The 14,814-nt window shown below is 38.4% G+C and overlaps 1 protein-coding gene across 1 annotated transcript in view; it reads left to right on the plus strand.

The window, feature by feature from the left end:
• Window positions 1–3,415: 3,415 nt before the first annotated feature.
• LOC21409588 (phospholipase A-2-activating protein) overlaps window positions 3,416–14,814 on the plus strand; it is a 20,671-nt gene continuing 9,272 nt past the window's right edge. Inside the window, exons 1-7 of the mRNA XM_024165491.1 lie at window positions 3,416–3,610; window positions 4,024–4,355; window positions 4,676–4,779; window positions 4,898–4,966; window positions 5,320–5,380; window positions 6,213–6,352; window positions 6,931–7,120. Coding sequence (XP_024021259.1) covers window positions 3,551–3,610; window positions 4,024–4,355; window positions 4,676–4,779; window positions 4,898–4,966; window positions 5,320–5,380; window positions 6,213–6,352; window positions 6,931–7,120 — 956 coding nt within the window. The 5' untranslated portion in view covers window positions 3,416–3,550. The remainder of the gene's footprint in view (window positions 3,611–4,023; window positions 4,356–4,675; window positions 4,780–4,897; window positions 4,967–5,319; window positions 5,381–6,212; window positions 6,353–6,930; window positions 7,121–14,814) is intronic.

A 14,814-nucleotide genomic window follows, 5' to 3' on the forward strand; every position in this document is an offset into this window, starting at 1 on the left:
ACTTAAAAATGAAAAAAAAAAATTAAAACATTTATGACGTTTGGTTCATGAATTCAGAACTATTCTCGTTTTACGTATTTTTTTGTGAGAAAAAAATATTATAACGAACTACGAACCATAATTCGAATCATGACACGAATCTCCCTTCCTAACGTTACATAAAACTCAGGGGTGTTTGGTAAGAGGATTCGTACCCTGATTCGAAGCATGGTTCATGGTTCGCTACAGTGTTTTCTTTCACAAAAAATACACATAAATAAAAAATGATTCTAATCTCATGATTTTAATCCATAAAACAAACGTCTCTTCATTGTTTTGGCCATCACGGGATGAACAATAGCCACACATCAACTTTTTATATATTTAAGATTTAAGATTAGAATACAATTAGAATTTAGGTTTTGACACGTATGAAAAACAAAGAAATGAAAGAGTTTTAAAAAAGCACCAAAATGAACAGTAAGGACTACAAAAAATAAACGGTATAGTTTTCATTAACTCGTTTTTATACGTGTCAAATGGAGTGCAGTGATGTATATAGCTAAGACATCTAGGCCCCGTTCATTTCGCTGATTCGAGTTTAGAATTCGAGTTTTGCTACAGTAAAAAGCTCTCACAAACAATCACATATAACTTTTTTGCTACAGTAAAAAGCTCTCACATAAAATCACTTCTCAACTCGAATTAAAAACTCGAATCAGCGAACTAAACGGGCTCCTAATAAACTGATAGATTATAATCTGATTAATTCAACTAGACACTCACCATTTATTATAAGAGAAAGAAAATAAATATTTTTTAAAGTGTATGGATCTAAATTTTTATTCTTTATTTTTAAATAATATCTTTATTTATTAAATAATTATATAAATTAAAATAATATTAATAAAAAATAAAAATAAAATTTCAGATACATACACTCAAATGGTAAGTTCAACTATCTTTTCACTGCACATATGTTTTCATTGTTCAGTCCTTTGACAGCGCATTACAACCGAAAGCTCTGGCTCCCTATCTATCTATCCAAGGGATGGAACGAGAGATGCATTTGGCATTCCCTCCAGTCAAGAATCGAGACCTCATAGATCATAATCACCAGTCAAATGTACTTTTCTCTCATTCCTATTCATGCTTCAATATTTTGATGTCCTAGGCGTAAAGAAGCACCACGAGCTAAGATGATAATTTCTTTTAAACTAAAGATTTCATTTTTAATATTGTCTTCACAACAAAATACCTTTTCAATATGGGAAAACTTTACAGTGCATCCCTCATTCATAACCCACTAATAGAGTAAATATTTTTAACTGTTAAATTACATTTTTAACAGTTAAATTTATGCAAATCTGTATTAAATATTTATAATGTCCCATACAAAACTACTCTTATTGTATATCTGACCCTTAAAAATTAATTTAATGGCAAAAACTGTTACTCCATCAGTGGGTCACAATTTTAAAATGCCGTAAAGGGGACCATTAATATTACATTAAAAGATTAATTACAAAAACTCTTCTTAAATTATTTCCCTTATAACACTTTGCCTTTTAATATTTAAAATGTAATATTTATTCTCCTCGAATAATAAAATGTTAACAAAAAAGCCTCGTCGGTTAGTTTTTTAATGGAAATTGACATTTAATTTATTATTTTGGGGTATTTAGTAACTTTATGGTTTAAAATTTAGTTTTAATCTATACTAATTTAAATTTAAACTTTTAATTATAATACATCAATTATTGATTGAATTTTAAGTTAAAAAATTTTATGAATCTTTTTTTAGTATAATTAAAAGATTTATGATTTTTTTAATATTTAAATTAGTTTAAATTCAAATAAAATTATAAACCATAAAATTATTAAAATACCTTCAAATAGTAAAATTAAATGTCAATTTTTTTTGAAAACCTAATGAAATGGGTTTTTTTATTAACATTTTATTATTAAATTAGCGTTTTAAAAAGCAAAGGCCAAAGTGTTACAATATAATTCAAGAGAAATTTTTATAATTAATCCTACATTAAAAACAATATAGTAAACACCAAACTACACAAGATCGTCAGAGTGCACACAAGTGGGCGGCTTGGCGATTTCAGTCGGGTCGGGTTGGTTTTTAAGAAATACAGGTTGGGATGTCGGAAACCGCAAACCACCCATGAAAGGGCTGGCGGGTGCAGGCGAGTTGGGCCTAAACAGGCCCAATGGATTTTTTAAGAAAATAGAAAAAATGTGTGGAAAATTGAAATTAAAAGCACTTTGGGTGTTTTTAATAAAAGTTAAAAAGAGACTTTTTCTGGTAGTCCTAATAAAAATGGACTACTAATAGTTATTTATTTTTCAGTCATAAGATCTGTATTAGAATTTATCTATTCTGTATATTATTTTTAATCTGATATGATTTTAATTAGATATAACAATCGAAAATTGAGACTACTGGTAGAGTGAATTACCGGAGAAACTTTCTTAAAGTTAATTGTTCTTTCTCATCTTTTTAAAGTGACTAATATGAATGAGTTATTTTAATCCTTTCATTCATATTCCATAAATACTTGTTAAAAAAAAGAAACACAAATTCATCGAGCAATACATCAGATATGTACATGGTGTTATTGTAGACATTGAATCTCATAAATGGTCATTGTCTATACATATATAGTACTTTAATAATATGTTAATCCAATCTTTCTTGTGTCTTTTTAAGTAGGTAACTAATATTTAATAAGAATAAAGAGTTTAACTTTTTTTTACTATACTTAATTAACCACTATTTCAATATCTCAAATATGATTATCAAACATCATTCTTTTTCCATCATACTTGTTAAAAAAGAGTAAAAAGCTATCAACAAAATACATATTTAGATCTTAACCTAATATTTAACACTCCTAAATCCAACATATTATTTATAGTTTGTGACTATGTCTGAGCATATTAATAATTATTTACTCAATAAAAACTAACAAATATAATTAATCAGGTTGAGTAGACGAACATAGATTTAGCAAACATATGGAAATGATTTTGTGAATGCATCTTCATTAGAATAGATAGCATGACAAGTGGGCATGTTGAAACCGCAAATTGCCGGGTTGGTAATGTGGCATAATTGTGACGGGCGGGTTGACGGATGTTTTCTACATCCCTAAAAAAAATCGTACCAAAAAAATTAAATAGTAAAAACTAACAAAATCTTCTCTAGTACACTAACATACTGATATGTTATGTTTTATGTCCGTTAAATTTATATAAAATTACGTAAAAATTAAAATATATACAAATTTAACGATTAAAGAACATAACTTACTGATATATCAGACGTAGCAGAGAATCTCCTAAAACTAATACCTAGCATTTTGTAAAAGAGAACTTGGGTATCAAGCCATGTTTTGGTCCCTACTTTTCTAGCTAATAAATCTCTAGTAATCTACCGCCCTAATTTATACAACTATACTCATTTTGGTCATTTCATTTCACTCCTTAAAGTGCTCAAGTCCACTCTCTCGCTTCTCTCCTCTTCTTCTAGTTTCAGAGAAAAATCCTTCTTTCTTTCATGGAGATCGATTTCAACGAATATCAATTGCGCTGCGAACTCCGCGGCCACGAAGACGACGTGAGTATCTCCGATTCCATTCCCCTTACTCTTTCGATTCTTTGAATTTTGATGAATTTGCTATCGAATCATGTTTGTATGCGTCTGTAATGTCTGTATACATCTATCTATGCATTCGAAAACGAAAACTTATAGAAACTTCACCGGAGGAGTCGGTTTTATGTCGTCAGAAATTGAATTGATGGTGACCTTGTGTTTCTGCTTTCTAGGCTCGATGATCCGTTTTTTTTTTTTTTTGTGGCATTGTGAGATTTTGATTCTTCTGAATAATCACAGTTATTCTCGCTGAATTTCTATTAATTTATGTGTTTATATGCTTCTGTTTATACATTCGCCTGCAAAAACCTTTCGAAAACCTCACTGGAGGATTCCTTTTTATGCATCGGAAGTTTGATTCACTTTCGGCTTTTTAGGTTCGGGGGATTTGTGTTTGTGGCAATGTGGGAATCGCCACCTCATCTCGGGACAGAACGGTGAGGCTGTGGACGTTGAACCCATCTGACGAGCGCAGGTACTCGGCGGCTAAGATTCTGCTCGGCCACACGAGCTTTGTGGGGCCGTTGGCTTGGATTTCCCCTGATGACGAGTTTCCGGAGGGTGGGATTGTGTCGGGAGGCATGGACACGCAGGTCTTGGTCTGGGACTTGAGAACTGGAGAGAAGGTGCACACTCTGAAGGCCCACAAGTTGCAGGTCACCGGAATTGCTGTAGATAACGGCGACATTGTGTCATCGTCGGTTGATTGGTGAGGATTTTCTTCATGGTTTATTACAGAATCAATTTTTGCGTCATATTTATCTCATTTATCTTTTAAGTTTTTTGATCACAGAGTTTCTCTCGCAAATAGTTAAATTACATGTCTTGCTACATTATATTAGTATTGTGTGAAGTTTTTGCACAAGTCCTTTAATTTGCATTGATATAAGACGAAGTTATAATGCAAAATTGAGAGGATACCACATGAACATTTTACCATATTGGGATTTTTGTTACAGCTATTTTTTGAGTCTTTTTAGCACAAATTTTTAAATTTCACACAATTTTCTTTTGTTGTGTTTTCTATAGCACTTTAAGACTGTGGAGAAAAGGCCAACCTGTCGAGTCCTGGGAAGCTCACAAGGCAGCAATCCAAACAGTTGTAAAGCTGCCCTCAGGCGAGCTTGCTACAGGTATATCATTAGCTTGTTGACAGCGCTCCCAAGTATATGTGGTCTGGATTAGGTGAGAGTACTTTGATCTAGTTTTGACTTGAACTTATGTAAACTCTGTTTTTCTGCCACAATCTAGGTTCAACTGATACAACTATAAAACTTTGGAAAGGAAAGACGTGCACCCAAACTTTTGCTGGGCATACAGGTTCGTTTTTTGGTTTTCAGTAATTTATGGAACTTTTACTCCATATTTCTGTTTTGAAATAACTTATTTTAGGTTAAGTAATAACCCTGGTTTCTTTTTTTTATTTTTTATTTTTTATTTTTTTTATGGCTTGGGAGTGATGAACGAGTTACACTAGTATAAAGCCGAATTATTTTTTAACTGTGCTAAAATCTTGATTACCACTCAGAAGATGCTGAAATTTGATATAGAAAGATATCATTTGGTCAGATTATTGGAAGGGGTTGGAAATAGGAATCGAGATTTGTTTGACTTGCATATTTGTAAAGAGATGTGTGATTATTAAAGTACTCATGGACATTGAGGATTTGCAGATACTGTCCGAAGCTTGGCGGTGATGTCTGATATGGGAATTCTTTCTGCATCACATGATGGGTGAGACTTTTTTTGGCATTTATTTCTCTTTTCACTGAGTTAGTGATTCTATTCTATAGACCCCCACCTTTCTCCGTTTTTCTCCCCCTTTTTTTTTCTTGCACTTGAGAAGAAAACTTACTCCTAAGGTACTTCGTTGTGAAGTGTATGCCCTGGCGTTATGCCATCTAAATAAAGGAACATTATGAAGAGAGCTATGATATACTAAAAGATATCCATGCGGTCTATGTCCCTTGGTTTTTGGGAGGAACAGATGGAGGGCATATTTTGGCTTTAGATCATAATGAGTTCTATTTTGGATCTTGTTTACTGAATTAAGGGCAGAGATCATATAAACAAGTGTTCTCAACCAAAAGAACAAAAAAATAAAGGGATTTCTTTGTGAAGTTGTAAATGGCGAAGCTGCTGCTATATTTCTCTATTTTTATTTACTTGATTGATATTCATGTTTCTTGAATACACCATGTTTACTCTAGGATCTGTACATACGACCATGTTTACACTAGGATCTTGTGAAAATATCATGTTTACCCTTTGGTTCTTTGTTGTCAAATTAAGTAAAGTTTCTAATTCATTGGTATTGATATACTAGCTCATGCGTATTTCTTTGCTTCTTTGTTTCATTATTTATTTAGTTTCAAGGTTATTTTTATTGTTCCTTCAGGATGAGTGGTAGCTTTGTAATTTTGCATTATTAATAAAATTCTTGTTTCTTATAAAGAAATATTTTTCGTAGTTCCATTTTTCATATGCATCTTTTTTCGGAGATGTGTTCTCTTTATTTTTATTGATTTTTGGTGTCTCTAATTCTATTTTGTTTACCTTGACACAGTTATGTTAGATTATGGGCTTTAACTGGTGAAGTATTGATGGAGATGGTTGGTCATACTTCTATTGTCTATTCAGTGGACTCACATGTGTCTGGACTCATACTCAGTGGTAGTGAAGATCGATTTGCAAAGATATGGAAAGGTGAATGCTCTCTACCCAGCGAGTAGATTGCTCCTAGTTTCCATGCTTCTTTCTTGGGTTGCTACATGAGTTGGATTATTCACACGCAATTCTTTTTTTTGCCGTCATGATAATTTGACCAGGTTTTTCTCGACTTAGGTTGGGATCTTGAACACTAAGTTAATCACGTAAATATATCTAAATCTTCTCAGTGGAGTTTGTAAAAATCACCTGGTTTTGCTCCCAGTTTTTTTTTGCCCTTGCTTTTTTCCTCATTGGTAAGAGAGTATTGCTGTTTGTTTCCACTTTGATGACTTTTTTTCTTTTTTTTTTTTAATGAATCAGTTCTTGTTTTACCCTTTTTTTCTTTCATTTTTTTTATTGGGTACAGGTCTTTTCCTTTTGTTCATCTGTACCCACTAAATTTCTTCATAATAAAATGCCTGAAATGCTGATGGGCAATGTTGTGATCAGTTTTGGGGGTGTGGGCACCTCTTTCGGTTAACAAAGGCTAAACTGTATAGTTTTGGTTCTTACATCATATTCTGTTATGCTTTCTCTAAATGTTACTTTACAAGAGAAATAATGTCATATTCCAGATGGGGTTTGTGTTCAGAGCATCGAACATCCTGGTTGTGTTTGGGATGCCAAGTTCTTGGAAAACGGAGATATTGTGACGGCATGTTCAGATGGAGTTGTACGTATTTGGACAGTGCAGCAGGATAAGATTGCTGATCCACTTGATGTCGAGTCATATGCGTCCCAACTTTCTCAATACAAGTTGAGCAGGTATGAAGATTAACCATCCATTGCTAGTATCCAGTATTATTTTATTGTCAAGTTCTTTACTTGCCTATTTATACAAATTGTAAGTTTTGAAGGGAAAAACTATTCTATTATTATTGATTTAATTGGTAAAAAATAGGTACAAATAGCCCTAGGAGTGCCACGGATAAAAGCCTATCCACTCAATAATATCTATCCTAATAACATTCAAATTCAAACTTATCTAATCCTAGGATAACGAATCTGTTTGAAATAGATTTGTTTTATTTGACTTTAAGCATATCCTAATCTAAAACTTATCTTAATCAACCCTAACTAATTATCTCTTATCTTTTCGACACTCCCCCTCAAGTTGGTGCATAGATGTCAATCATGCCCAACTTGCCTATTAGAAATTCGTGCTTCGGTCTGTGGAGTCCTTTCGTTAGGATATCTGCAATTTGTTGTGTTGTCGGGACAAATGGTAAGCATATGCTGCCTGTCTCAAGCTTCCCTTTTATAAAGTGTCGGTCTATTTCCACACCAATGTGCAATACCCATAGGTAGATTGCCTATCAATTATTGAACCAGCCTAATTAGCATAAGTATAGGCTTCAATCCCCCGTTGTTCATTCTTCTTAAAGAATAATCCTTTTCCTGAAGTACTCTTTAAGTACCTCAGGATTTTGTATACGGCTTCTAGATGTTCTTCATATGGAGAATGCATGAATTGGCTCACTACACTTACTGCGAAGGCTATGTCTGGACGCGCATGTGACAAATAAATCAGCTTACCGACCAACTTCTGGTATCTAGTTGTGTCAACAGGAACCTTCTGATAGCAACTTGTTAGTTTGTTAGAGAAGTTAGTAGTTAGTTAGAAAGAATGTTATTAGTTAGTTACTGTAGACTTTAGTTGGTTAGGGAATTAGTTAGAGAAAGCAGGAGATATTAAAAGGGGGGTTCGGGAACTAAGAGAGGGGAGGAAAATACTGGAGTCTTGTACAGGAAGTCTTGGCTAAGGCTGAGCAGGGGAGATTTAGCAGTATCTCGAAAGACTGCTTTTGTAATTCATTTTCGTTAGTCAACAAAGATCATATTTCGTTCTTCTGATTCTTTCTGGTTGTAGTCAATATTATGTTCTTATCAATTTGGTATCAGAGCATTGATTCTGGGCTACAATGGCGGTTAGGAAAACAGATGAAAGGTTCGAACTGGTGGAGAAGGAGATCAAGGAAGTTAGGGTTTCGATGGAAAAGGGAATTGGTGAGATGGAGAAAGGGCTCGGGGAGGTTAGGGCGGAATTATCACAAAATAGGACGGATCTGACTGAGATTCGCCGTCTGATGGAAGGGCAAATGCAGCTTCTGTTGGCGATGGGGAAAGTGAAGATGCCGGCAAAGGAAATCGGCCCAAGCGTCGCCAGAAATCGGGATGGGGAATTTGGTTCGGGTCAAGTTGCAGGCCGTGGGTCGTTGGCCGGAGTTGAGGAAATTGGGCGTGAAGGAAGGATTCTGGCCGATCACAGGGTTTCCAGCGAAGATTGCCGGGTGGTGTTGGGGGTTGTCGGCGGCCGGGTTGGGTTGAACGGAGGGGGAATCGACCATGGAAAAGGGCCGGCGGTGGAACCTAGGGATTTTGGAGGGGCTCGACGCGAATCAAACCTGAACGGAGATCCTTGGGCAACGTTTGGCGGTGGAATAAGTTCCGATTTCGGCAATTTGGGGGCTGGGTCTCGCAATTTTTGGTCTGGGTCTTGGAATTCAAGAGTCGTTAAGGCTGATTTTGGAGCAATTTTGACTGGGTCTTCGCCTTCTGGCATGGTTGGAACTAGGTTAGCGTTTTTGAGCGTGAATTCAGGCAAGATTTTGGCTGGGTTCCGAAATTCTGGCTGAATTTGGATTGGATGCCGAGATTCTGGCGCAATTGGGGCTAATTTCCACGCAATTGGGGTTGGGCCTCGCAACACCAACGTGTTTGGGGCTGGAATAGGGAATTTAGGCGTGAATTCTGGTGAAATTAGGACTGTGTCTTGGTCTGCCTGTGCGGATAGGGCAACTTCACAAGGTTGGGGCTGGACTTCCTAATTCCAGCAAGATTGAGGCTAATTTTGGTGCAATTGGAATTCACCCTCAAAATTTCAGCGAGTTTGGGGCAGGGTATGCAGAAATTGGTGTGCCTAGAGTTCAAATTAGGAAGTTTGCAAATGGCAGACTTGAAATTGGTGGGTTTGCAACTCCAAAACCCAACCTTTCTCTTGTTCACTGCTTTAGGACCCATTGTTGTTGGGATCGTTGCTGCCGAGTTCATGGTTCCAAGCCTCTCTGTTGTAGCCTTCGTCACCGTCCACTATCTCACTATCTCACATTAAACTAGAATGCTACTACAAAATGAAAGGGGAAAAAAAAGTCAAGAGAAGGGATTTGATGTCTCACTTGAAAGGTTGGCCGTCGGCTTGCTGTGAAGTCCTCTACGGTGCGGCCGCGGCTGGTTGGAGCAGAGGAAGCCGTGAGGGAACCTTCTGAAGAAGAAGGAGGCACGGCTTCAGGAAAGAAGAAGAAGAGTTGGTTCTGCCGTTATGGTTGATGGAGCAGAGGAACCCGCGATGAGAGGTGCGAAGAAGAAGGAGGCATTGCGAGGAGGGAGAGGTGCGAAGAAGAAGGAGGCAGAGAGGCTGGTTCGGTTTTTGTTACCCTGGTATTTGGGCCTTTGGGGCCGGCGGCCCACTTCATTTAGGCTTAAAAAAGCCCACAGAAACCCTACATTACTAAGGCGGACGCCTCACTAACCGCATGAGGCGCTGCTCAAAGGTGTGCGCCTCAAGTGGCTGAGGCGCACGCCTCAACACCTACCCTGTAAGGCGTAGGAGTTGAGGCGCTTTTCCAGCGCCTCGCCACGAGGCGCGCCTCAAGGCGTGCGCCTCTGGTGCTTTTTAAAACCTTGCTGTGGGCTTCGTTTTTGCCGTGGGCTGAATACTGGTTCAACACAACCTTTAATGCCTCGTTCAAATTCACCCCCTTTCGCATTGTCTATGGCCGTGATCCACCCACCCTTTTTCGCTTTCAGGACTCTCCCAGCACGGTGGCTGCAGTGGAGGACCAGTTGGCTCTTCGCAATGAAATATTGGACTTGTTGAAATCTCATCTCTTGCTAGCCCAGCAGCGTATGAAGAAATTTTCAGATAGCCGATGCCGGGAACTGAATTTCGACATCGGGGAGCTGGTTTTGCTTAAACTGTGGCCCTACCGTCTGAAGTCCCTTGCTCGACACAAGAATGAGAAGCTCGCTCCGCGTTTCTATGGACCATTTGAAGTTTTGGCTAGGATTGGTCCCGTAGCTTACCGTTTGCGCCTGCCGGATACCGCTCGCATCCACTTGGTTTTTCATGTCTCTTAGTTGAAACCTTTTAAGGGGGCGGCCTCCAAGGTGCAGCCTTTATTGGAGCAGTTTTCCGAAGACTTGGAATTGTGCGTCCAACCGGAGGAAGTTTTGGCGTCTCGGGTGGTCGTGGTGGGTGGCCGCGAGGAGCACCTGGGTGGCCGCGAGGAGCAGCAGGTGCTCATTAAGTGGCAGCCGGCAGGGCCTACCCGAGTTGGAGTCTACTTGGGAACCGCTGGCTGCGATACACTTGCAATTTCCCACTTTCAACCTTGGGGACAAGGTTGTCCTCGAAGGGGGGGTATTGTTAGGCCTCCTGTTACGTTGGTCTATTCTCGGAGGAAGGGGCATAGGGCAATTGTACAAGACATGGGGGTAGGAAATGGAAATATGGGAAACATGGAAAAGGAGAGCTGATGTGGCAAGTTGGTTAGGAATTTGTTAGTTGGGGGCATATCTAGGGAAGGAGGGGGGATGAGAGAGGGTGTCTGTTGATTGGGAATTCTGTTAGCAGACCTTCGGAGGAAGGAGAACCTTAAATTCTCCATTGTTCTGGCTTTTCTTATGTTCTTACTTTTATGGCTGTAATTCCTCTCTTTAGAGAGACAGAAGAGTGATTAATAAAAGGAACTTGACCCATTTTTAAGTATATTTCTCTGAATCTGTTGTTCCGTTATTAGTCTGTGTAGGAGGTACCTAACATTGTAAAACTTTTTTAGGGCATTAGAGAATAGCAACTAGGATGTCCTAACCTTAAGTGCCATAGCATGACTTTTACTAGAACTAGAAATAGAATTGAAACAAGTGCCTTGGGCTTGTCTTGTCAAGGCCGATCCATCTTCAAAGAAATAGTCATCCTTTATGTTCAGCACTGCTAATCGTCTTCCCCGAGTTCAATTCCTGGAATTCACAATGAGACGGGAAAAGTGAGCTTGACAATTCATATCATGGATCAATTTACTGATTGATAAAAGGTTACATGACAATTTAGGGACATGCAAAACATCACGAAGGGTAATAGACGGTGAAATAACAATTGAACCTTTTCCAGCTATAGCTGAAAGAGATCCATCAGCTATTTTTACTTTTTGATTCCCTGCACATGGAGTATATGAGACAAATAGGTTTGCAGATCCTGTCATATGGTCAGTTGCCCCTGAATCTATGATCCATGGGTGATTGGAATTAGGACTGACACTTATTAGGGCAGGGGTGAGGTAGTTACCTTTCTGGGATAAAGAAAACGAGGGTGAGGGATTTACTGATAGATTGGAAGACTGAAGGAGTTTGTACAGAGTGTCTAATTGTTCCTTTGTGATTGAGAGCTTTTCTGAGGAAGACTGTTGCCCTTGACCTTCATTGGAAGCCTGGAATGCGCGGTTATCTCCCTTTTTCTTCCAGTTTGGAGGTTTTCCATGCAATTTTCAACACGTCTCCCGTGTATGCCATGCCTTCTTGCAGTGATCACACCAAGGTTTATTTGTTCGCCTTAAGTTCTGTGGAAACCGGTAGGTTTTGGAATACCTAGCCGTCAGTCTCATATATTTTTTATATGAGGTAATAAGCCTCTTTTATATACAATTAGGTTACAATTAGTTAGAGAAAAAATAGGAAACTAACTCCTAATTTACAGCTAGCTACAAATCAGCAACTAATCTACCATACAGAGATTACATATATTTTCGAAAATAGTATTTCCTAAACAGTAGGAAATAAACACGTTTTTCAACACTCCCCCCCAACTTGGAGCATGAATATCAATCATGTCCAACTTGGATAAATGTTCCTCGAACTTGACCCGTGGTAGACCTTTTGTCAGAAAAACAACAAGTTGTCCTTTGGATGTGATGTAAGGTATACACACAACCCCTTCTTCGACCTTCTCTTTGATAAAATGTCTATCCACTTCCACATGCTTAGTACGGTCATGATGGATTGGATTGTGAGCGATACTGATTGCTGACTTGTTGTCACAATACAACAACATGGGATTCTCACTTTGAAGTGATAGCTCATTCATGATTCTTTTTAACCATAGAAGTTCACATATTCCTTGTGCAAGAGCTCGAAGTTCAGCTTCAGCACTACTCCTTGCAACCACTGGTTGTTTTTTGCTTCTCCAGGTCACTAGATTACCCCATATAAATGTGCAGTACCTAGTGGTAGACCTTCTATCACTAGCTAATCTAGCCCAATCTGCGTCAGTAAATGCATCGATCTTCCTTGAATCATTCCTTTTGAAAAACAACCCATTTCCTGGAGTTCCTTTGAGATATCTCAAAATGCGATGAACTGCTCCAAGATGTTCTTCATATGGCTCGTGCATAAATTGGCTGACCACACTTACAACATAGGCAATATCGGGCCGTGTATGGGATAGATAGATTAGATGCCCAACCAACCTCTGGTATCTCCTTTTATTGACAGGCACCTCTCCTTTCTTATATCCCAGCTTGTGGTTCTCTTCGATAGGTGTATCTGCTGGTTTACTTCCCAGAAAACTTGTCTCTCCGAGCAAATCAAGTATATTTTCTTTGTGAAACATAAATTCGTTTCTTTGATCTTGCAACTTCCATACCGAGAAAATACCTCTTGGGTCCAAGGTCTTTGATTTCAAACTCTTTGGTTAGAACCTGCTTCATTCTTTCTCCTTCGGTTGTGTCATCTCCAGGAAGAAGGATATCATCAACGTACACAATTAGAACTGAAATTTTCCCATCTTGAGATTTCCTGAAGAACAAAGTATGATTAGTGTGAGCTTGAGTGTATCCATATCTCTTCACCGTTTTTGAAAAACGATCAAACCAGCTCTTGGAGACTGTTTTAATCCATAGAGGGATTTTTTCAGTTTGCACACATGATCTATACCATAAACGTCTTCAAAACCTGGAGGAACATCCATAAATGCTTCTTCTGCCAAGTCCCCATTTAGGAATGCATTTTTGATGTCAAGTTGGGAAATTTTCCAGTCTAAGTTTGCAGCAACAGAGAGAAGAACTCGAATAGTGTTGAGTTTCGCTACCGGGGCAAAGGTTTCTTGATAGTCTATTCCGTAGGATTGTGTGAATCCTTTTGCGACCAAGCGAGCCTTAAATCTTTCAATAGAACCATCCGAATTATACTTCACCGTAAACACCCATTTGCACCCCAACTGTTTTCTTTCCCTTCGGTATTGCTACACACTCCCAAGTTCCATTTTTCTCTAGTGCTTTGATCTCCTCCATAACAGCTACTCTCCATTCTAGAACACTCAATGCCTCTTGAACTGACTTAGGAATCACTACATTGGACAGATCAGTGGCAAAGGCTCGATAGGATGGAGACAAATTACTATAGCACATGTAGTCTGAAATGGGATGAGAAGTACATGCCCTTTTTCCTTTTCTTAGGGCAATGGGAATATCTAAGTCCTGAACTGGTGTAGAATTACCTAGACTTTAGGGGACATGATCCGCGGGAGGGTTCAGACTTGAAGTGTCAAGATCTGGTGGATCCAATGACTGGTTCTGCTTTGGTGTGTGAATTCCTTCATTTCCCTTTCTTTTCCGTCTCTCATAGACAAATAATTCTGGACTTTGGACCTCTTTTCCAGTTTTTTTAGTGAGTGGAGTGGACTTGGGTGGCACAGCAGTGGGTAGTTCCTGAGGAAATGAAATAGAGTGATCTGGTGGAGGAATGGAAATAGGTTGAGGATTTTTGGGCACTGAGGTGAGAGGGCTCAGGGCTCACAGAGGTAGGAAGAGTATCCCAAAAATTCCAAAAACTCTCTTATGTTTTCACTCCCCCCCTGAAGTGAGTTTTTGGTAAAGTAGGGCTAATTCTCAAAGAAGGAAACATCCATACTAACAAACATTTTCCTAGTCTTTGGATCAAAGCACTTATACCCCTTTTTTGTTGGTGAGTAGCCCAAGAAAACACATTTGATGGCCCTTGGATCAAATTTACCCCTGCTATGGGAATGGATATGGACAAATGAGGTGCACCCAAATATCCTAAGTGGTAAATATGAAATCAGACGATTTGTTGGATAGACACTTTGAAATGCTTCTAGAGGAGTGAGTCTTGAACCCTGGAACTCAAGTGGGCATTCTATTGATGAGAAATGATGCAGTGAGTATAGCTTCTCCCCATAAAGTTTTAGGCACATTTGTGGTGAACATTAAAGACCTAGCAACTTCAAGTAGGTGCTTATTTTTCCGTTCAGCCAACCCATTTTGTTGGGGGGTATCTACACAACTGCTTTGATGAACAATTCCCTCACTTTGAAGAAATTTCCCAAGAACAATTTTAAAATACTCACCCCCATTGTCTGTCCTGAGGATTTGAATTTGGGTTTGAAA

This window comes from Morus notabilis, unplaced genomic scaffold (genome assembly GCF_000414095.1).
Source record: "Morus notabilis unplaced genomic scaffold, ASM41409v2 Scaffold115, whole genome shotgun sequence".
Classification (NCBI taxonomy): domain Eukaryota; kingdom Viridiplantae; phylum Streptophyta; class Magnoliopsida; order Rosales; family Moraceae; genus Morus; species Morus notabilis.